The 22,658-nt window shown below is 35.7% G+C and overlaps 1 protein-coding gene across 18 annotated transcripts in view; it reads right to left on the bottom strand.

Moving 5' to 3' along the window:
• The window catches only part of PARD3 (par-3 family cell polarity regulator), a 625,594-nt gene that overhangs the window by 247,610 nt on the left and 355,326 nt on the right, over positions 1-22,658 (bottom strand). For 10 of the 18 annotated variants that reach the window (XM_068560771.1, XM_068560818.1, XM_068560780.1 and 7 more), the window contains 5 exons: positions 20,236-20,375; positions 17,472-17,600; positions 15,087-15,125; positions 3,216-3,404; positions 1,742-1,912 (listed from right to left, as the gene is read on the bottom strand). In XM_068560771.1, the coding sequence (XP_068416872.1) occupies positions 1,742-1,912; positions 3,216-3,404; positions 15,087-15,125; positions 17,472-17,600; positions 20,236-20,375 (668 nt within the window). The remainder of the gene's footprint in view (positions 1-1,741; positions 1,913-3,215; positions 3,405-15,086; positions 15,126-17,471; positions 17,601-20,235; positions 20,376-22,658) is intronic. The other 8 variants (XM_068560845.1, XM_068560794.1, XM_068560804.1 and 5 more) reach the window with 1 other exon arrangement.

Genomic DNA, 22,658 nt, shown 5'->3' with positions numbered 1-22,658 from the left:
AAATTATTCCATTTTTGAAAAAGACCTAATAAAGAACAATGTGTCTTGTGAACTTACTGTGGAGAATTTTTCACATAGCTCTTTGGAGGACTTACATTAAAAACATCAGTTAATGATTTGGAAACCAATAAAAATTATCATTCAAGAAAGCCGATCCAGGGGCTTCCCTGGTGGTGCAGTGGTTGAGAATCTGCCTGCCAATGCAGGGGACACGGGTTCGAGCCCTGGTCTGGGAAGATCTCACATGCCACGGAGCAACTAGGCCCGTGAGCCACAACTACTGAGCGTACGTGTCTGGAGCCTGTGCTCCGCAGCAAGAGAGGCCGCGATAGTGAGAGGCCCCCGCTTGCCGCAACTAGAGAAAGCCCTCGCACAGAAACAAAGACCCAACACAGCCAAAAATAAAAAAATAAAAATAAATAAATTAATTAATTAATTAATTAATTAAAAAAAAAAAAGAAAGCCAATCCAGTAGCCTACTCTGAGGGATTAGCATTTATATTTATGATAAGAAAGTAAATGTTTTACTTCCCACAGTTTTCCACTCTGAGGATTTTAGTTAAGGTGACACTGTTCTCTTGTTGTTGTGGAAACTAATTTGTTAATTAGCATTAAGCCACTCTCCATTTGGAAAATAAAAACAAGTGTAAAAATAAGTCTACGGTCAATAAACTTTCGAAAATCGGTCACCTCTCCACTGACTACCCACTGAGCTCAGGGGTATGTGGCAAAATCCTATTGTATTAAAGGATCGGATGAGCCATCATCGATGGCTTGCTTCACATATTAAACACAGATTTTAAAATTAAGAAAAACACCTAAGCAGTTTAGATATACTTTCCGGTTTGTACCATTTGCTAATCATTTTCTCTTAGTTGATTTAAAAATGTGAGGAGTTGAGCATCAATAAAAACAAAAACAACAAACGTGATACTTTCAGCAAGCAGGTCCCACCTGTTTCCTAGAGGTGGCACACACTTTATAAAAATTCTCTGAAAAAACTTTTCTTCAGGGTCTCATATTAATTAACAAATCTGTATATAATTCCCTTTAAATTCTCAAATGCCCCGCTATCCAAGTCTACTTGGTATGTTTTTACTATTTGGGAGGACAGACACTCACACCCTTTGGGAGAGGAAACCTTCCCACCCGTGCCTAATTACAGGCGGCAGCACATGTGCAGAACCCACTGCGGCTTTATGCAGGAGATACCGCTGAAAGGGCAGCCCCTCCGGAGGAAAATACTCAGCCCTACAGTGAAGGAGAAAGGGGGCCAGCGGGTAGGAAGGGGGGCTTACACTTCTGACAGTGTCACAAGAGAAACAGACTCTGCCCTGTGAGGGGCTTTACAAGAGGCACCCATTTTAGATAAGCAAGGGAACAAGCAATCACTTCAATGTTTCTCCCTCCTGGTTCAACACTGCTGAACAGAAGAGAAAGTGCGGGCTCTGAGCAGGAAAGCGTGGCCCTGATTCTTGAACCCAGCTAAAGGTGCCTTCGAGGTCCCAGTGTTATCTGTTGAGGTGGCAACAGAAATATTACTGCACACTTAGGGATATTTTGATCACAGAATTAAGAAAACAAATCACAATCCACTGACAGTACAATAAACTCTAGCCAGCAAAGATAATTGAGAGTCTTTCAAGGTAAAGCCCCTGGACCTGCCATTCTTGGCCCAATGTTAGGGAAGAACTTGGTCCTACGACCATTTCAGATGCCTTTTGTTTTTCTCATTCTTTACCTCGGTGCCTTTGGTTATTCTCCTCGCCACAATGAGCTGGATCATTCCTCGCTTGTTCCCTTCGGTGGACATGGACCTCCGGAGGGTTTCCATGGCATCCTGGTTTGTCTTGCCCAACAGGGATTCTCCATTCACTGCTATCAGTTGATCGTTCACCCGAAGCCTCCCATCCTGGGAAGGAGGCAGGTAAAAATAAGTGCCATTAAATAGTCTGTGATAAAAGAAGCTGCTTTCCCTTTCGTTAAGAAAATAAATAAAAACAAAGCAAAAAGAAAAAGAAAAGGGCTTTAATACTAATGGATTATGCCCAATTGAACACCAGCATAATAATGTGTAAGCAGCCTTTGCAGCCTGTGTCTACTTCAATCATTTATACATTTGTAAATCAAGTCATTATCATAATCTGTTTACCAAAATAGCATACTAATTCATAGGACACAAAGTGATTACTTTCCTGCTTCCAGAGACACCCAGAGAGGTTATTTACACCCAGAGAGGTTATTTACAACATGCAAAAGCTCCAGGCTATTAGACAATTGCAGAGAAGTGCCCCCTTCACAGACAGCCAGGAAATTTTCTCTAGACTGGGAAACAGGAGAAGTGACCCATGGGAGGGGAGGAGAGGGGAGGGGAAGAGAGTAACCTTTCCAGTAGGTTAGCTCTGTGCCAGAACCTGAGCTAAGTCTTTGCAGAGATAATCTCCATTTCACTGTAATGACCATGGGCTGTGAATTCTGTGAGACCAAAAACGGGGAGTCGAAGATATGAACTCCTTTCAGTGAGAGATCACTGAGATTGCACTGGTTGTTTGATCACGGATGGGGTATCAGGAAGAAAACAGAGAACATTTAAGGGTTACAGGGTATCAGAATACGCTACCCCAAAACACGCCACTTTGGCATGGGGATTATTTTAGCAGAAGGCAACTGAGAAATGGCAGGCACAAGAAGGGGACTCTGTCCTCCCTGCTTCTGGCTGAAAGCGGGCATAAAGTTCTCCTTGTGAAGGTGCCCCCTCTCTTCTCCAAAACCTGGAAGGGGAGAACGACCCTCGCCACCAGAGACAGAGATGCACTGAGATGAGTCTGCAGAATAAGCCTTTTCTGCCATCGGTTTCCTTCATACGTTTACCATCCCACTATTTACCACACCTGGAAGTCCGAACCCTCTTTCTTTGTCTAATCCCTACTCCATAATTTATCAGCATTTGCTAAAATGGTATATAAGCTTCCAAGTCTAACCGCTTCTTTAGGTTTTCACTTTTCCTGTGGAGCCCCCGTCAGTCAAATCTGTAAACTTTTTCTCCTGTTAACCTGTCTTTTGTCAGTTGAATTCACAGGCCACAGAAACAGAGTCTAAGAGGGTAGAGGAAAGACTCTGCCCCTACCGCTTCCATGTTTCCAAAATAAGAACAGGGCTGTAATTAAACATTTTTGCGAATGAGCATAAGCTTGATAAGGTTGACATTTGCTTACTTTAGACGCTGCTCCTCCGTTAATAATGGACTTGACGAAGATTCCTAAATCTGCGTGGTTCTCCTTTGACCGGTTACCTTTGACACTGACGCCAAGACCAGCAGATCCTGAATCATTCAGTGGAACTTCAAACGTCAGAAATTCCCTGGTGCCGTCGGGTGTGAGCACAGGATCCTCATCTTCTGCTTTCTAACAGGAAACAAAATTGCACATTATATTCCAATGTTTCTTTCTGTTATTTTTAAGGACTGCTAATGAGCAGTTCTTTCATCGTAACAGGCACAGTAGTATCTCCACCAAAGTTCCACAACAAGAGCCATGATAACAGCGCATCGGCACCCCCTCCAGATGATTCCTGGAACCAGCTGCTAATATTTGTATGTGGCACTTGTTTCAATATTGAAACAAACCTAAACCAGATTCTGAGAAATACAGGGGAAAAAATGTAGCAGAAGGACTAAAGTCATGTAGACACAGAGTTTTGGTTTATTTTTTTGGTTTTTTGTGGGTTTTTAAAAAATCTGTTTATATATTCTAAACCACAGGAGAAAAACAGTAACAGCAGGAAATCAAAATAAATAAATATAACTCATTTGTCCCTTTGTTTTTCACTAGGAATTTTCAATGTTATTAATAGTTTAATTTTCACTAAGGGTGCATCATTTTCTTCACAAACAGTAACAAATCCTGATGATACAAAGTCAGCAGAAAAAAACGGGATTCATTTTCGGAGAGTCACTAGAGAGTTTTAACCTTCAACATCTGTGAGACAAAGTAGAGATAAACAACATTAGGGAAATTTTTTTCCACAGTACTGTATGATACATCTACAGCTGGGGATATTATTCAAGCAATATTGTTTAATTAAAGAGTTGTATATGCCAGCTTTGACTTCGTAATTGTAGCCATCGAGTGCATAAGGAGACTGTTGCAGAACCCGACACATTTGAGATACACGAACTTTTGCTCAGCTCCCCTAAAACAGCAGGGAGGAAATGAATGCTTCAAGTATAACCTGATGAAAGGCAGCGAGATGACATATAAAAATGTCGGACACCGGAAGAGTAAGCCATCTGCCTTCTGTAATCCTCTTCAGGGATCCCAGCTCTACACTGGCCATCTCCAAATAGATGAGGCCAGAATTCTTTATCAAATTCAGCATTTCATTTTATGTCACATAACAGACACGTGGCACAAGCTCTTTGAATCACAACTAAATGCCTCATCTAGTCCTACAACTTTTCCTCCTTCTCTTTTTGTAATTTTGGAATATTTCTCCAGCACCCACCTATTCATTCAAGCTGGAAGTATCAAATTACACTTGAAGAATGGTTCAACATCTAAGGGTTCAACATCTAATGGTACATAATTAGGCTGGAATATAACGCATCCTTTAAAGATTGCACTTTTAAAGAATGTTCAATTACACACATGAAAGCCTATTGCAGAGCAATGGAAATGTAGGTAGACTTCAGTTTTTTTCTTTGTCTCTCAACACATTTAAAAAATTTTTCTAATAATTATCAAAATTAACATAATAATGATAAAATAATTTTTAATATTAATTTTTAATAATAATTTGGAGATTTAACATGCAACCTCAGATATCTCAATTAGATGAAATAATTTTTGGAAGTACAGAGTGTATCAGTAAGATTTTTTTTGAAGATTATCATAATACAAAAGATATGTTATTTTAAAATTTCCAAATCCATAATAACATGATTTTTTTAAACTTTCTAATTTACTAATATTCATTGTTAACATTCTTTGTGCCATCTCAAAAGATAGCCTCATAGTTACCAGGACAAGGTGTGTTTTAAAAAAAAAATCGCTAATATGTTAAAAACAGGAAAACTATATATATAATAAAGAATATTAAAGAAAGAACAACTTGAAAAGATACAGAGGGATAGTATGATAACTATACAAAGTAAATACATTTCAGTATCAAAATCAAAATAAAGCCTATACCTGCCCATTATAAAAGCCTTTGTACACTTAAAATATTCCTAGAGAATAATTACAGCTCAAATAAAGTCAATGGATTGGGGAGAAATAAACATTAAATACTCATATCAAAATATTGACATCATATTTACTATGCATCATATTTACTATGACATATTTACTATTGACATCATATTTACTATATTATCTTTATATACTTGTTTTGGTCTTAAAATTTTATTTTCATCCATATGGTTCAAAACAATTCAAGAGTAGTAAATAAAGACCTTGTGTGAATGAATACAGCTACTTCAATATAAAATCTGTTTCTGATGTTTGAAATACAAAATAGTATCAAAACACACTACAGCCCCTCCTACTTTAAATTCAGAAGTAACTGAAAGATAAAATTCACTCTGTGAATCAGAATCAGTATTTATATTCCTGGGGAAGTTGCACTTGAAAAGACACAGAAACCAAAGATAGTCCTTAACTGGGCACATTTAGATCTGATCATTCAGTACGTTTATTTGCCTCAAATCTGGAAGGTTCTTAATTGTCACTTACTGATTTATATCTTGTTTGGCTTTTTAACGTTTACTGATTTTGACATTTCCATAATGTCTTACAAAGGCTTAAAATTCTCATTTTTCTTCTACTTGAAAAATCAAGATAAGGAGCTGACTGAATATATGAAGAGAAATTTTAATCAAGTTCGAGTCACTTCCTGACGTGCCCTGCTCTGAACCTGTCTTAAAGGAGACTGTATTCTCCATGGGAAAGTTTCATTTCTTATGAAAACTGCAGATGGGAATAATATTCTTTTTCAGCTTTCTTATCAAGTCTTAAGTCATTATTATCATTAAAAACATTTAAGTGAGAGATTGTACTTTTCCTTTGATATTGCATTATTAATCCATTTGGCTCTTGACATAAGACTGAAATTAATTCCAACTTTGAGAACTTAATTCTCTGGCAGCAAAATGTTTAAAAAAATTTGCTCTTTAAAAACCATTTTTAAGGCTACTTTATAGAGAAATTTTCCAAAATCTTACTAGTATGGGGATCTCTTCATTCTGATATATATAAAGGAGAAGCTAATTTTCTATCACCTTCGATTGTTACTCCATCCAGATTCTGTACTATCTCAACCGTTTCTTGAGTCAAGTTCTTTCTAAGGAAACATGATAAATATTTTGTTTCCCTTTAACTTGCTCCTCAAGCCATTTGGACATGAATGTCACTCAAGTGCACATTATGTCCCTCATGTACAGACATGTATGTACCCCAAGTGATTTTCTATCAGTGCAACCTGTCATGTTTTCCCTTGGCCATTACTCCATTGGCATTTTTGCCTTCTAATGTCCAGAAAAACAGGGCATTTTTGCTAAGCGTATTAGAAGCAGGGAACCTACTGCATGGGTAGTATGAAAGCTATTTACTTTCCCGCTATCCTCAGAACAGCAGAAAAGATACACACGTATCTGCAGCAAGACAGAAAAACAGCCACAAATGATCAGCACTAAAGCCCAGTTTTCCTTCCTCTCCAAACAAGCCCCAATTGCTAAGGGGAGACAGCTAGCCTATAGGCCACTCTAAGTCTGCAGTTAATCTGCAAAATGGGTAACAAGGAAGTAAAAGTTGATTATATTACGTGGCCGAAACATAATCGTTGGGCAGAGATTAGTGCTGGGATGGGGATGATGGGCTAGGAAGGAAAACTTTATGATGGATCTTAAAAAGCAATTATGCCATCATATTCTCACACTTAACACCTATTTTCATACAAGTTAAAGAGAAAATACACTTATTCTATATCTAGAGATTAAATAATATGCAGGTAGAGCAGACAAATGATAACAACCATTTACGGTTTTAATCAAGAGGAGGATTTTTTTTTAAAATTATTTATTTATTTTCATTTATTTATTTATGGCTGTGCTGGGTCTTCGTTTCTGTGCGAGGGCTTCCTCCAGTTGCGGCAAGTGGGGGCCACTCTTCATCGCGGTGCGCAGGCCTCTCACTATCGTGGCCTCTCCTGTTGCGGAGCACAGGCTCCAGACGCGCAGGCTCAGTAGTTGTGGCTCACGGGCCCAGCCGCTCCGCGGCATGCGGGATCCTCCCAGACCAGGGCTCGAACCCGTGTCCCCTGCATTGGCAGGCAGACTCCCAACCACTGCGCCACCAGGGAAGCCCGAGGATTTTTTTAAATAGAGAAGTTATCGCGTTTATTTTTTTGCATAAAGGAATAACCCTCCAGTTTAAGCTATATATTTTAATTTATCCCATATGTGAGATGAATGTTTATGCATGATATTTGTGTTGATATTTTAATTATTCTTATTAGCAAAGTTAAAATGTCACATCTGGCTTTACTGTGCTCTTTTCTGATTTAAACAGTAGACGTAAAATAAATAACATTTAAAGAATTTTAAAACGTTTTGCTTGATGCTACAAATTCTGAGAAGAAAAAAAAAAAAAGGTTTTGTACAGTTGTTCATCTGTAATGTGAAGCCAGAAAAATCCTTACTCAATCAAAGAAATGTCACACAAACCCAAACTGAGGGACATTCTCAAAGTAATTTGCTCTTCAAAAATGAAAAGCAAAGGTAAACTGAAGAAATGTGCCAGATTAAAAACGACTAAAGAGGCATGACAACTAGATGCCAGGTGTGATCCCAAGGATTTGTTTCTTATGTATTCGTTCATTCGTTCACATCGGCACACCATGAAGGACACTAACTGAGACAACGGGTAATACAACACTGTTAGGTCAATGTTAATTTCATGGCTTTGGTAACTAAACATGGTTACACAAGAAAATGTCCTTGTTCTTAGGATACACACACTAAAGATTTACAGATAAAGGGGAGTTACGTCTACAATTTATCTCAATTCTGAAAAAAACTTATATAGTAGGAAGGAGAGGAGGAAAAATTACAGGGAGGGAAAGGGGAGGATGGAAGAAACTTACATATCAAATGTGGTAAAATATTAACAATTGGGGAATGTGGGAGAAGGGTATACTGGAGTTCCTTAGGCTATTCTTAAAACTTTTCTGACAGCATGATGTTTTAGAATAAAAATTGCACGTAGTAACTAATCCAGAATAGTTCTGCTATATCTAAAACAGTTCTTATTTTAAAAACAGACATTACTACCAACATAATCTTTAAAGTAACTTGAGTTCAATAACAAAAAAAAAAATCATAGACTAAATTTTAAAGATATTAATTTTTACCACTATACAACAAAAGGAGGACAATAAAAAATAACTAAGATATGTTCCCCAAAGGAAAATACACTAAACATTAGGAAATCCTTAACTTATTATAGTAGAAGTAGGGAATTTCAAATGAATCCCCTAAAAACTGATAGAGATTCACTATATAAAATCATTACTATTTTTGTAAGATCATGAAAATATTATTCTATCCCAATCTTGGAATAAGATTGTTTTAAACTAAGTTTGAGTCATTTGAATTGAAAAGTATTTCACTGAATCATGACTTTAAAATAAGTTTGAGTATTTAAAGCACTAGAAACAGAACACATTTTATAAAATTCTTTGTGATAATAGCAACATTTGATGCTCAAAACCAAACTACTAAGGTCAGCATATGATTAGTGTGTGACAGTATAAATCTTCAACAAAAACTCAAATTAGAGAATTTTGTACTCTTTCATCTGCGTTACCTAGGATATTGAAATTAATTTACATTATAGGCCTAAAGAAATGTCTGATGATCAGTTTATCTCAAATAACTTATACAAAGTTTTGGATGAAGATGTAACAACCCATAATTCAGTCCCCCATTTGGGGCTCCCTATTTGCTTTGTCTGATTTGACTATTCTTCCCAGCTTTGTTGAGGTGTATTTGACATACAACACTGTAAATTTAGGGTGCACAGAGTGTTGACTTGGTACATTTATATATTGCAAAATGATTACCATCACAGCTTAGCTAATACACCTCCATCACACCACAAAACTACCATTTCTTTTCTGTGGCAAGAACATTTAAGATCTACTCTCCTAATAACTTTTGAGTATATAACACAGTATTATTAACTATAATCACCATGCTCTACGTTAGATCCCCAGAACTTACTTGTCTTATAACTAGAAGTTTATACTCTTTGACCAACATCTTTTTTTTTAATACATTTATTTATTTATATTTTATTTTTGGCTGCGTTGGGTCTTCGTTGCTGCCTGTGGGCTTTCTCTAGTTGTGGTGAGCAGGGGCTACTCTTCGTTGTGGTGCACAGCCTTCTCATTGCGGTGGCTTCTCTTGTTGCGGAGCACGGGCTCTAGGCGCATGGGCTCAATAGTTCTGGCACGTGGGCTCCAGAGCACAGGCTCAGTAGTTGTGGCGCACAGGCTTAGTTGCTCTGTGGCATGTGGGATCTTCCCAGACCAGGGCTCGAACCCATGTCCCCTGCATTGGCAGGTGGATTCTTAACCACTGCGCCACCAGGGAAATCCCAACATCTCCTTTTTTCCCTCACTCTCCTGGTCCTCACTACCACCATTCTTGTCTCTGTTTCTATGAGTTCGGCTTTTTTAGATTCCACATATAAGTGATATACAATATATATATGTATACATATAACATATATGTGTGTGTGTGTATACACACACGCACACACACACACATATATATATATATATACACACACACATACATCTTCTTTATCCATTCATCCACTGGTGGACATTTAGGTTGTTTCCACATCTTGGCTATTGTAAAAAGTGCTGCAATGAACATAGGAGTGCAGATATCTCTTCAAGATCCAGATTTCTTTTCCTCTGAATAAATACCCAGAAGTGGCATTGCTAGATCATATGGTAGTTTTATCTTTAATTTTTTGAGATAACTCCACACTGTTTTCCACAGTGGCTGCACCAATTTACATTCCCACGAATAGCGTACAAGGGTTCCCCTTTCTCCACATCCTCACACCTTGTTATCTCCTGTCCTTCTGATGACCATTCTAATAGATGTGAGGTGATATCTCATTGTGGTTTTGATTTACATTTCTCTGAGGATTAGTGATGTTGAGCACCTTTTAATGTACCTGTTGGCCATCAGTATGTCTTCTTTGGAAAAATGTCTATTCAGTTCTTCTGCCCATTTTCTAATCAGATTGTTTATCTTTTTGCTATTGAGTTGTGAGTTCTTTATATGTTTTGGATATTAACCCATTATCAGATATATGATTTGTAAATATGTTCTACTATTCCAGAGGCTGTCTTTTCATTTCATTGGTTTCCTTTGCTGTGCAGAAGTCTTTATATTTGATGTAGTCTAATTTGTTTATTTTTACTTTTGGAGTCAAGTCCAAAAATTCATCACCAAGACCAACGTCAATGTGCTTACCCCATATGTTTTCTTCTAGGAGTTTTATGGATTGGGGTCTTACATTCAAATCTTTAATCCATTTTGAGTTGGTTTTTGTACACGGTGTACAATAGAAGACCAGCTTCATTCTTTTTCATGTGACAGTCCAGTTTTCCCATCACCATTTATTGAAGAGACTACCCTTTCCCCATTGCATATTCTTGGCTTCTCTGTCATAAATCAATTAACCATATATGTGTGGGTTTATTTCTGGGCTCTCTATTCTGTTCTCTATGTCTGTTTTTATGCCAGTATCAAACTTTTGATTACTATAGCTTTGTAACATAGACAAATCAGGAATTGTGATGCCTCCAAGTTTTGTTCTTTCTTAAGATTGTTTTGGCTATTAGAGATCCAATAGATTCAATATGGTTTCAGTGAATTTTAGGGGTTTTTTTTCCTATTGCTGTGAAAAATGCCATCAGCATTTTGACAGGGATTGCACTGAATCTGTAGATGGCTTTGGGTAATATGGACATTTTAACAATATTAATTCTTCCAATCTGTGAGTATGGAATATATTTCCATTTATTTTTGTCTTTTTCAATTTCTTTCATCAATGTCTTACAGCATTCAGTGTGCAGGTCTTTTATCTCCTTGGTTAAATTTATTCCTAAGTATTTTATTCTTCTTGATCCTATTGTAAATGGGACTGTTTTCTTAATTCCTTCAACTGTTTTCTTAATTTACAGTGGGGTCAACATGGTAGGCTTTACTTGATATACCACAACCATTAGTTTAATAAGTCTATGACCATGCTTATTGACTAGCTCATTAAATTTCCAAATCAAGATTATAACCTGTCTGAAGTTAGCTTATCAAGATGCTTCCTGATCATCAGGGAGGATCCCCAAATCTCCTCAATGTATCCGTGCAGTTTCTACAGGGAGATCTCACTAACTCTTAGAATGAATGTTGAATTCTTGACATTTAAGCATGTTTTATGTCTTATCCGTATGGTCTAGTATCATCTCTAAACACTATTATTTTCTAAAGCCCTACTTCTATCCAGTAGCTCTGAATATGTTTTATGTACAATTATATTCTACATGGATCTTACCAAAGAGTTCTTGGGGGCCTTCCTAAGCAGGTTTGCATAGTTCTTTGAAGCCCAAAGAAGAAACTGGCACTTTGGTAAGTCAAGGCCTGATAGCCTGTAGGTAAATTCACTGCTTCATTGTGATGGTTACTTTTGTGTCCACTTGGAAAGTGTTTTTGGATGAGATTAACATTTACATTTGTGAACTCTGAATAAAACAGATTGCCCTCCACAATGTGACTGGCCCTCATCCAATCAGAAAACCGAACAGAAAGACAGGCCTTCCTGAGCAAAGGGGAATCCTCCGGCAGACTGCGTTTGGACTTCATCTGCACCATGGGCTCTGCTAGGTCTTTGCCTGCTGGCCCACACTGCAGATTTGGACTTTCCAGCCTTTATAATCACACAAACCAATTCCTTAAAATAAATCTCTGTCTCTATATCTACACATCCCATTGGTCCTGTTTCTCTGGAGAACCCTGACTAATACACCCATGTATTGTCTTGTCCAACCTGGACATCCACAGGAATAAACTATCAAGTGAATAAACTTTTCAAAGGCAAAGGAGTTTGTTCAGGACATGGAATAAGTGAACCTGAGCCTCTGCTAAATAATTCAGCTTTTTGTCCAATTTTGAATGGATAGATAACCTAAAACTCAGTAGGGTTTCTAGTTGCCCACTCTCACTAATTAATACAATATTTAAAAGAAGTACAAGAAACCTGCATCTCAGATATTTAAAAGGTCTACCAACTATTGGTACAGCCCTACTCATCTACCTAAGTGACCTTTTTTAAAATTTCTCGGACTTAATCAGTTCTGGGAGTCATGGTGATAATCAACTAACAAACAAACTAATTGAGCTTGAGGACATTCCATTCTCAAAGTGCTTACAATCACGGAAAGTTTAAGTAATATCAGAGAATTTTGCGACTTGAATAAATTTAATGATTTGCCATCAAAAGACAGAGAGAAGCAGAGATCCTGGAATTCAATTTTTAAATTATAATTTTAACATGAAGCCTTTAACAGCCCAAAATGGTATCACCAAGCAGGAGCAGAAAGAGAGGCCCAGATGTGAGAGAGAAAAGGAAGAACAAGAAAACGAAAAGAAAACATTTAGACAAAAACAAACAAACAAAAAAACTGTACTTTCTTTAACTTAGCTTGGAAAACCCTTATCAGAAAAAAATTCCCATTTGAAATTGCAAGTCAGACACACATACACATATATCATCTCTTTTGTTAAGGTGACTGAATTGTCATTTGCTCTGGCATGCTATCAAGAACATAAAAAGCTTGTGGGTGAGAAGTGGAGCAGAACAAACCTAGACATTCTCAACGGAATACCACATTTAAAGCCAAAGCTGCTTCCTCCCGTTAGCGATTGAAAACTTCAGAGCTAATCTTCAATCTCCTCACAAGGACTGACTAAATGTTTTGAAAGAACACACCTATCTTTACTGCTTATATCATCATTTTCCATCTCAGATCATCTTATGCATAAACAGATGTAGTTTATGTGTGAAGTCATTCGCTTTTCCGAAAAAGTTCTATGATATTAAGATTCCAAACACCAAAGAGTGGTTCTTCACCCAAGGATCACGTTGCAAAATGCCTTTAGCATTTATCTTGCAACTCTTTCATGGTGTGGTTATTGCTCTGAAAGGTTTTTAATATATATAAACAAATCTATCAATCTACTCTCTTAGGACATTTTGGCTTTGTCATGCTGGGACAAGCATTTACTTTCCAAAGTTAACAGAGAAAATTTTCACATATTTTCTCAATACTTTTTGGTATGTTTTTAGGTTTAATTTCATAATTAACTGGGATTTATTTTGGTGTATGGTGAGAAAAAGGAATCTAACTTTTTAAAGTGAATGGCCAATTGTTCTAAACACTAAACAAACCACTCTTTACCGCTATTTTGAAATGTCTCCTTTAACAAACATGCACACACACGTAAACACTGGGACTGCTTACATCATCAATGTGTTTCAATGATCTACTTGTCTGTTCCTATAACAACATCATGCTATTTTAAGTATTTTAGCTTTAAAGTACATTTTGCTATCATTATTGTCTTTTAAAATAAATCATTCTTGTGCCCCACTTGACTCTTCAGAATCAACTTGTCCAATTTCCCCTCACCTCTCAACATACCCGCCACCACACCACACACACACACACACACACACACACACACACACACACAAATACTATTGTGATTCTGATTAACTATCACAGACCTATTGATTTAATGGGTAAAAAATGAAGGCTGTGAATTTCCTACAACCTGTACTTATGAATGTGTAATGTTCTCAAGGTTGTTTACTGATTTTCCTCTGAGGTCTGATTATTCATCCATTTCTGTAATGATGGAATATTTGAAAATAACATTTTGTTTGTTTATTAGGTTCAAAGTTGTCTGGTTATGAATGTGTCAAGAAAAATTAAATTCTGTAATGCTGTTATTAGTGTTAATCATGTTATTCAAGTTCTTCATATTCTTACTTTATCTGTCTATCTAACATGCCAAATTTTGGAAAAATATGTATTAGCATAACCCACCATGGATATGGTTTTGCTAAATTTTCATTTTACTCACAAAGGTTTGGGAATGACATGTGTTTGTGCTGTGCTGTTTAATATATAAAAGATCCTGACTGTTGGAATTTCTACTGGATGATATCATGTGTCAATATAAAACACCCTCTCTTTTTACCCCATGCAATGCACCCACACAAAAAAGAAGATAAGTTCAGAGGCTGATATGGCAATCCTTACTTTCATTATGTTAGTACCACCTGTTAGTACTCAACTTATTCCTTTATTTTCAGCCTGTATTAGGATTTATCTTCTAAACACGTATTTTTTGCTTTTTAATCTAAGCTGTGAAAACTTACTTCGGTTAGGAGAATTAGCCCCTTAAAATACACTATAATAACTGATAATAAATAACTTATTAAATATAAGTTATTATGACAATATGTTTAGTCTAATTGCTGGTATTTTATTTTTCATGTTTATGATACATTTTTATTGCTCTTTTAGCCCTCCCTATTTTTTCTATGCCTGAATTGTTTTCTTTCTTCATTTTTTCATTTTTGTAGCCACTTACAGCACTTCACAACTCATGAAGTCTATATATATAGATAGATAGATAGATAGATGTTAAACTACTAAGCTCACCAATTTTGCTCCCTCTTAATATGCAGGTGAATAGGAAAGTCTTTAATGTCTCTTTTTTATCCCTGTCTGATCAAAAATAATCACAATATATTCTTCATTTGGGGGAGCAGCAATAAGTCACTTAAGGTAAGACCACTTTGGGATTTAATAAATCTTTGTATATTAGGATCTATTATGAGCCAAGAAAAGAGAGGACAAATAACTTCATAATTAATTAGTAAGAAGTTAGTTCAATTTATCTTTCCAACATCTCTGCATCCTGCAAAAGACAAAGCTCTTACCGTTTCTTTTGGAATCTGCATCTGGCTTGGCTCTGCATTCTAGAAGAATTGAAGAAAAACATAAATACAGACTGACCAAAGCCATCTTCAACACACAGGGACACAAAGCTTTACTCTCAAGGAAAAATTGTTTGTTCTTAAAATCTACAAAATATATAGAGGGTGATTATATTATGGCTGATATATTACTCTGTCTTGCAAACTTTCACTGATGTGGTTATATTATCTTATGTGTGTGTATGTGTGTGGGCGGGGTTGTTTTAAAAAATTGTTCTAGATGTAAATTTCTACTTGCTCATTCACAGTATATCATGAATTTATTATTTGGAGGAAAACAAATCTCACGAAACTGCTTTTCTATTCCTGGCACTGTTTCTAATTTTGTTTTCTAATTTTCCCAACTAAGTCTAAATTATAAGGTATATTGTAATTTGATAGCTAGACCAGATAATAACAGTCTGAACCACAAGCATTATACTTTACAATATTACACAGGTTATAAATGTGATTTTTTTTCATGTATTATAGAGTTGTTTTAATTAATAGATAGTTACAAGGTTGACTTATTAAAAAAAGAAAGGGAACCTATTGATAAAAGTATTTTGTTTTAGACACAGAATTTAAACACAGACACCCCAAACAGAGGAAAAGAGTTCTGTTAATTGGACTGAAAGATCATTTTCAATGCACTCCTTTAAGTTTTCAGAATTTTCTTTCTTTTAAACCTTGAATAGCAGCTGCAACGTGAATAAACTGACGGCCTACTGGCTCACTCCTTAATGAAAAGCTCACAAGCAATAAATTAAATAACCAAGAAAAAAAAAAAAAAAAAGGAGGCAGCAGAAGGGGAAAACAGAAGCCTGGAAGATCAAAATTGGACCAGAAGAACCTGAATAACCTTAAGCTGGTCTGTGCTGGCACTAACTCGGGAACGGCTGTAAGAGCAGTGTTTAAGCTTTGGCAACCTAATAATGCCAACTATCACCCAGGCTCAGATACACTGAGGAAGGACTAAAGCTTTATCGCATCTAAAGCTCCGTGTTTTTTTAAATTTTTTTTAACTGCTCATTTACAATTTAATAGAGACAACTCCAGATTTAGGATCAGGTGGCATTTTAAGCACAGAATTGGATAACAGTGGGGGGAAAATGGAAAACCAAATTTAAATTGAGAAATAATGCATTAAACATTTCTAAATAGAAATAAAGAAGTTTTCATCATTTCTCAAAATCTACTTAAAACACAAGTTTCAGTTTTCAGCCCTATCACAATCTGAAATCTCCATGAAATCATAGTAAATTGTCAGTGTGTGTGTAACCAAGAGTTGGAATATTCCCAAGACTAAAATTTATCTGTTTTATAATAAAAGGAAATTTTTATTAACCATGACACATCCATACTTGAACGATTAGCCTAAGAGAATTAGGGCAATCGGACAAATTTGGGAACTGCGTCCCTAAAACCTACCCACTCTAGTATATACGGATTCATTATTGTTTAGATAAAGCTAAAAGCTATCTGAAAGACAGGTCAAATGTTCTAAAATGACCCAACTAGAATCTGTTTTGAAATATTTAAAATACCACTTGTACTTGAAGTAAAACAATTTTCCTACCACATCAAAACAAAAGATAAAGGTGATTTCTCCAATTATATTATTTCTACAAATAAATGAAACCTACCACTTTTTGCAGAAAAACATTAAGAACTATGTCAATTTAATATACAGATTTCATTCCCACAAATACTATGTAAATACCCCTATCTAATATTTAGATGCACTGACATATGTATAAAAAGTGAAATAAATAGTTTGCAAACAAATGCCTTTTCATTTCATTTATGTCATTCTAAATAATGCCTATGTCAGGAATTAATGGCCCTGGGGCTTATTGCAACTCAGGTCTTTTTACTTTCAATAAGAGTATTTAATTAAGGTCCTCTTTTTCATACAACAGTAAGCAAGCATCTTTATTTGGCTTAGCTACACGTACCATGAAAACTTGAAATATGAAAATTTGTCATATGTAGTGGAGAAGATGGCAAGCTTTCAACAACAGCCTTTGAAGTGACAGTTATGGAATAATCGACATCTCTGTATTCAATCAGTCCATCTAAAAGCGTTCAGTCATAAATATTTGCTGTCCTAGAAAATATCCCTGCAACCTGATTTTCAAATACTCTTGCACTCAACATTGTGGATATCTGTTTCCAAAACAGAAGAAATATGAGGAAGGAATGCTTGTATTATGCTAAGGCTGAAATATATATAAAATATAGAAACTGCTTGGAAAATCTCTTAATAAACACTGGCCAGCAGGTCGCTAGCCCAGATCCCTGCCTCATGTGCGTCAGAAACCTTTCATCTGCTCTGAATTTACACACCAGTTCCCTTGGGTGGAAGGCATCTTCTTGGCGGAAGACCAGAAGGCTCACGGTCCCTTCCATCTTGGTGCTTCTCAACAGGGAAACAACTTCCTCCTGGGATTTGCCTGCTAGATCAACTCCATTTACCTAAAACAGACAGAAAGTTTTCAGCTGCAATACTGGGCGAACAGATAACAAGAGACGAGACACACATTCTAGAACTGATCATGTCTGCCATGGAACATGGTTCATTGCATGGTACATTCTGCCCTGATCTGATAAGCCCCACCAGGCTGCTGGGGCTAACAAAGAAATGCAGATCAGTTACCTAGAAGTGAGGCAGGAAGCAGTCAATCCTTCAGGTCTTATCAATAAACCAAAAGCATAGCCACTGGTGCATTAACAAGTAACCAGAGATACAAATATATCTACAACGCCAAGGTAACACAAAACTTCCTGGCTTTGAACTGGGATATCTTGATGCCCTTGTGCATCACAGGTTTCCTTACACCAAAATAAAAAGATGCCACCCTTGCAGAAGGTAGTAAAAACACACTAAAAATATTTTGGTAAAAACATTTTAGCTTTCACTGAAATTTTACTGAAAATTAGGATGATAACTTTTTAATCCCTAAAAAGCAAACACTGAAGAAGAATCTCTACTAAATAATATTTTTGGAGGGCTTGCAGTATTTCACTTCAAGATTTTTCAATGTTTTAAGAAAAAAAATTTTTACCAGAAAAAAAAAAAAAGAGAGATTTGAAAATACCACTTCCTGGGGAATCTCATCATTTTTTGTAGAAAGTAAAATATGATCAGCAAGCACTACGCGTTTAACAGAAATGAGAGTGGAAATTTCTTTTTCAAAGTGTTCTATATTACTCTCTTTAGACAGAAATAGCATTTGTCTAAGGCAATTAAATATATCATTTAAATTGTAATATCAAAACTTTCCTGTAGTTTTAATGTTCTGGAACCTTTCCCCCACTGAAAACCTTCTTATATAGCTCAGTGCATTACTATCAAGGGATTGTAGGAAATAGGTCAGTAATAACAGGTTCAGAGAAAGCAAAAATTTTCTAGATAATTTTTAAAAATTAGTCACTTGATACTTGAGTTAAATATAGGCTTGCAAATATCCAGATACTCAGAAAAACTTTTTGCCCACAGAACTGCTGATACTGTAGAAATACAACCAAGGATACTAGAGAGGTAGGTTTAAAATACACCTGAGAGCTACAGAAGATAAAGCCTAATTCTGAAGAGATACAGATCGCAGACCCTTCCTCAAAAAGAAAAGCAAAAGCCTCTGTGATGTGTCACAAGTAAAGCAATTACATGATGAAAGGGAGACACAAAAATAAAGCGATTACCTTTAGCAAGGAAGAAGGGTGGGGGCCCTGCAGGGAGAGAGGGGGAGGAAGGGGACAGACTTTTTTATGATTTAGAGGCAAAAATAAGCTGATACACTTCCTAAATGAAACAAGCTACAACTACAAACGGGGACTAAGAGTACCCCACTTACAGCCCGAGGACAAGAGGCCCTTTCTGGAAACAATACCCTAAACACAATTTGTACTTAAACCTTCCCTTTTACTGGGCCTCTATCACTCTCCCTTTAAAACATGGTGTCATGCAAACAAGACAAAGAGGAAAGAGGAAGATTGAAGGAACCTAGGCCCAAAATGCAGACACAGGAAAAAATCTGGAAGCTATTCCTTTGCTCCGTTACTTTTCAAGAAATCTTTAGATTTCCCCAGCTGGAGCTGGGGAGTTCAAAGCTACATATGAAACTACAAGTTAAGAAAAAAGGATAATGTCATAAAAATTTACTTTAACATTAGTACTTGTTTTTTTTTCTTAATTTAAGTATAGCTGATTTACAATGTTGTGTTAATTTCTGCTGTACAGCCAAATAATTCAGTTATACATACACATACATTCTTTTCTTAAATATTCTTTTCCATTATGGTTTACCATGGGATACTGAATATAATTCTCTGTGCTGTACAGGAGGACCTTGTTGTTTATCCATTCAATATATTTAACATTAGTACTTAAATGCTAGTTAATAATTATGAAACACAGTGCCTGCCGCTAAAAATACAGACTATGTTTTCTAAAGAAAACACTAGAAAAACCACTAATAAAGTATCCTCTTTCTCCATCTTTCTCCCCTTTATTTCTACATGCACAACATTCACACAAACTTCATACATAAGAAATGATGTATCTTTATGTATGTCAAAGATAGCTTCAAAGACCAATGAACCGAATGAAACCCATGAGGCACAGAAAGGAAATTTTGAAAAACTATTTCTTTTTTTTCCTGACATTTGATTTTTATGTCTCAATTCATTCTCCACGCTGACATTTCCAAATTTCCTTGTTCTTCTCATCAAGACACACTGTTTTCATTTACTTCATTTGTCTCTGCTCTGATTCCAGAGGAGATAACATTTCTATACTGCCAGACATAAATTTAAAGTCATCCAGAAATATAACCTAACAGACACTGTACTTACATAATGACAAATGTTATGTATCTCATAAACCAAATGTCCAAGTAACTAAAAATTTATGAGTAAACTAAACGAAAAGACATTTCTCATCAAATAACATGGAGAGAAATGTAAAAGTGAAGCGGAAATACAATGTTTTAGGATGCATACTTCTGCTAAAATATATAATTTAATTTCATATTTTATGAAAATGTTCAAAAGACTCTGAGCCTTGAAAATGGAACTTTTCAAGAATTATGGAACTTCCGAAGCCACTCACCTCTATGAGTCTATCTCCCGCCTTCAGTCGGCCATCTTGGATGGCGGCCCCTCGTGGGAGGATGTTTTTCACATAAATTGGAGCTGAGCCACCTATTGTCACATCCCGGGAAGTGATGCTGAATCCCAAACCTTCTGTACCTGAATATATAACAGAAAAAAAAAGAGGTAAACAAAATGAGATATCTTGAATTTCACAGGTATATCATACAAGAAGGATTTGTTATTATTCTCTACCTCAACTTGACATTTTGTAACTTTCACACTGACCTACACATTAAATACTTTAAAAGTTGTAAGATTTTTCAACACAGACTAAATTATGGAAGGTTTAAATGGTATATATATCAAAATTCATTAGTCTAAGAAAAAACGGGAACCTAGTCAGATGAAAATAATATACAAATATGCCTGCTGAATGTTTTCAAATTTGTCTAAATATTTGATTATGAAAATAAACAATTTCTCTACACAAAAAAACCCACAAAAAAACCTTCTGCTAAAACCCATAGTATCTAAAGTATCAAGTATTACTGTGCAATAATGGTATCCAGATTTGAAGGGTAAGCAGTGAAGAAAAGGAAGAGAACAAGTCCAGGGAAATGGAAAAGAAATAGTGAAACGAGAAATGTTTCTAGATACACATAAAAGAACCTCCCCAAACTGACAGGATGAACCATATTATCTTTGCCTAGTTCTCTTCTAGTTCACCTAAATCCTACCGTTTATATTTCTCAAAAAAAAAAAAAAAAAAAAAGGCAAATTACCCATCTGAGATCATAGCTACCAAATCTGAGGATCACCATATGATGTTTAAAGGTACTGAAACCAATGAGGCATTTACACATTACTGTGCTAGTTTGTATAATTTCAATTCCAGGCTCTTTGGCAGCTTTCTCGACAGGCACCCTTATAAGCTCAATACAGTGAAAAGGGTTATGTCACTGAAACCAACATGCAGTGAGCCAGAATGAGCCAAGAAAAAATGTGAAGATAATGATAAATTTCTAATGAATCAACAGAATTATTATAATACTTCCAATAATGATTCATTTCTACCAGAGCTTTAAAAAACTATATTAGGTTCCATCTCAATTAAAATGATCTGAGGACAAGTACTTGCTCAATAAAGGAAGAATAAAGAGATATGTAAAGGTGAAAAATCTACAGAAGAATTCATTAATTTGATGTAGCACTCGCTAAAAAACTATAAGTCAGGGTATGAATCTCTAAGTAAACAAACATGGGCAAATAAACATGAATAAATATGTGGGTTAAAGAAGAAACAAAGTAGAAATGACGAAAACACAGTACATGTAACAAAAACCTACTGTAAATATTCTAAAATTCAAACAAAACATTCATTTACTTCAAGTCTGAAATCACTTTAATGTGCCTCGACTGTTAATTTCTTAAGTCTTCTGTGAAGACTTGAATGGCATATTGTCTATATGAAATTTTCCTAATTATTCTGCTGGGGCTTTTCCATATGTCTCTGTGCTTTCATGAAACTCTAATGACTTGCAATAACATTTATTAAGGAAGAATTCTAAATTATTCTCCTTTTGCAATATTAATTTCTATGAACTACAAAGACTGATTGTTATATGAACCAAAACACTATTAAAATATCAGCAATAACCCCTAAATCTGTACGCCAAAAGTTCAGGCAATGACCTTTCAAAGAAAGATAAATAGATATCAATTTTCATTTAGCAAAGCCAACAAAACATTTTGCACTGACTGAAATAGATCACTGACCTTCTCCTCTGACTTTATTAAAAAGCTAATTTCTACAAAAGAGCAGGGTATTTGAGAATGCCAAAATGACAATAAGTATTAAGAAATCATAATTATGGAAGCAGGTACATAGGGGCTATTCTATTTCAACATGTTATATGACATAGTTCCAAAATTATGCCAAAGAATCATTATAACAAAGGCTTTCTTAGTCCTTAGCTTTGACCTCAGTTTATGAAGAGCTTCTGTCATTCAAATCGTGTCAGTTCACTTTGAACTGAATTTAAAGTTTAACACTGACAAACCCTACATTTTAGATGTACTTCATTAAAAAATGTTAAATGTAACAGTAATAACTGGTAAAAACACTGCCTGTTAACTACAATGAAAACTTGTTCAACCTCATACAATCATTAAAACATCTGTATTTAGTACTAATCAAAGACAATGAGCATTCTTTGTCACTTTTATTTATAGTGAACATTATTTTTTTATCTTTGTAAGTACTGGCAGAATGCACAGGCAGTTTCCACCTTTTGCCATACATTCTCATAGTTAATGAATTAAAATCAGGTCAGATCTATGACACTCTGTATCAGTTATATAACTCAAGGTCAGAAAAATGTTTAAAAGAAAACCATTATTTCTATTTTTATGTTGATTGAGCATAATCTTTCTAAATTA

The sequence above is a fragment of the Eschrichtius robustus genome, chromosome 1 (genome assembly GCF_028021215.1).
Source record: "Eschrichtius robustus isolate mEscRob2 chromosome 1, mEscRob2.pri, whole genome shotgun sequence".
Lineage (NCBI taxonomy): Eukaryota > Metazoa > Chordata > Mammalia > Artiodactyla > Eschrichtiidae > Eschrichtius > Eschrichtius robustus.
Note: the sequence above shows the minus strand (reverse complement) of the source record. Positions and strands in the feature narration are given on the sequence as shown.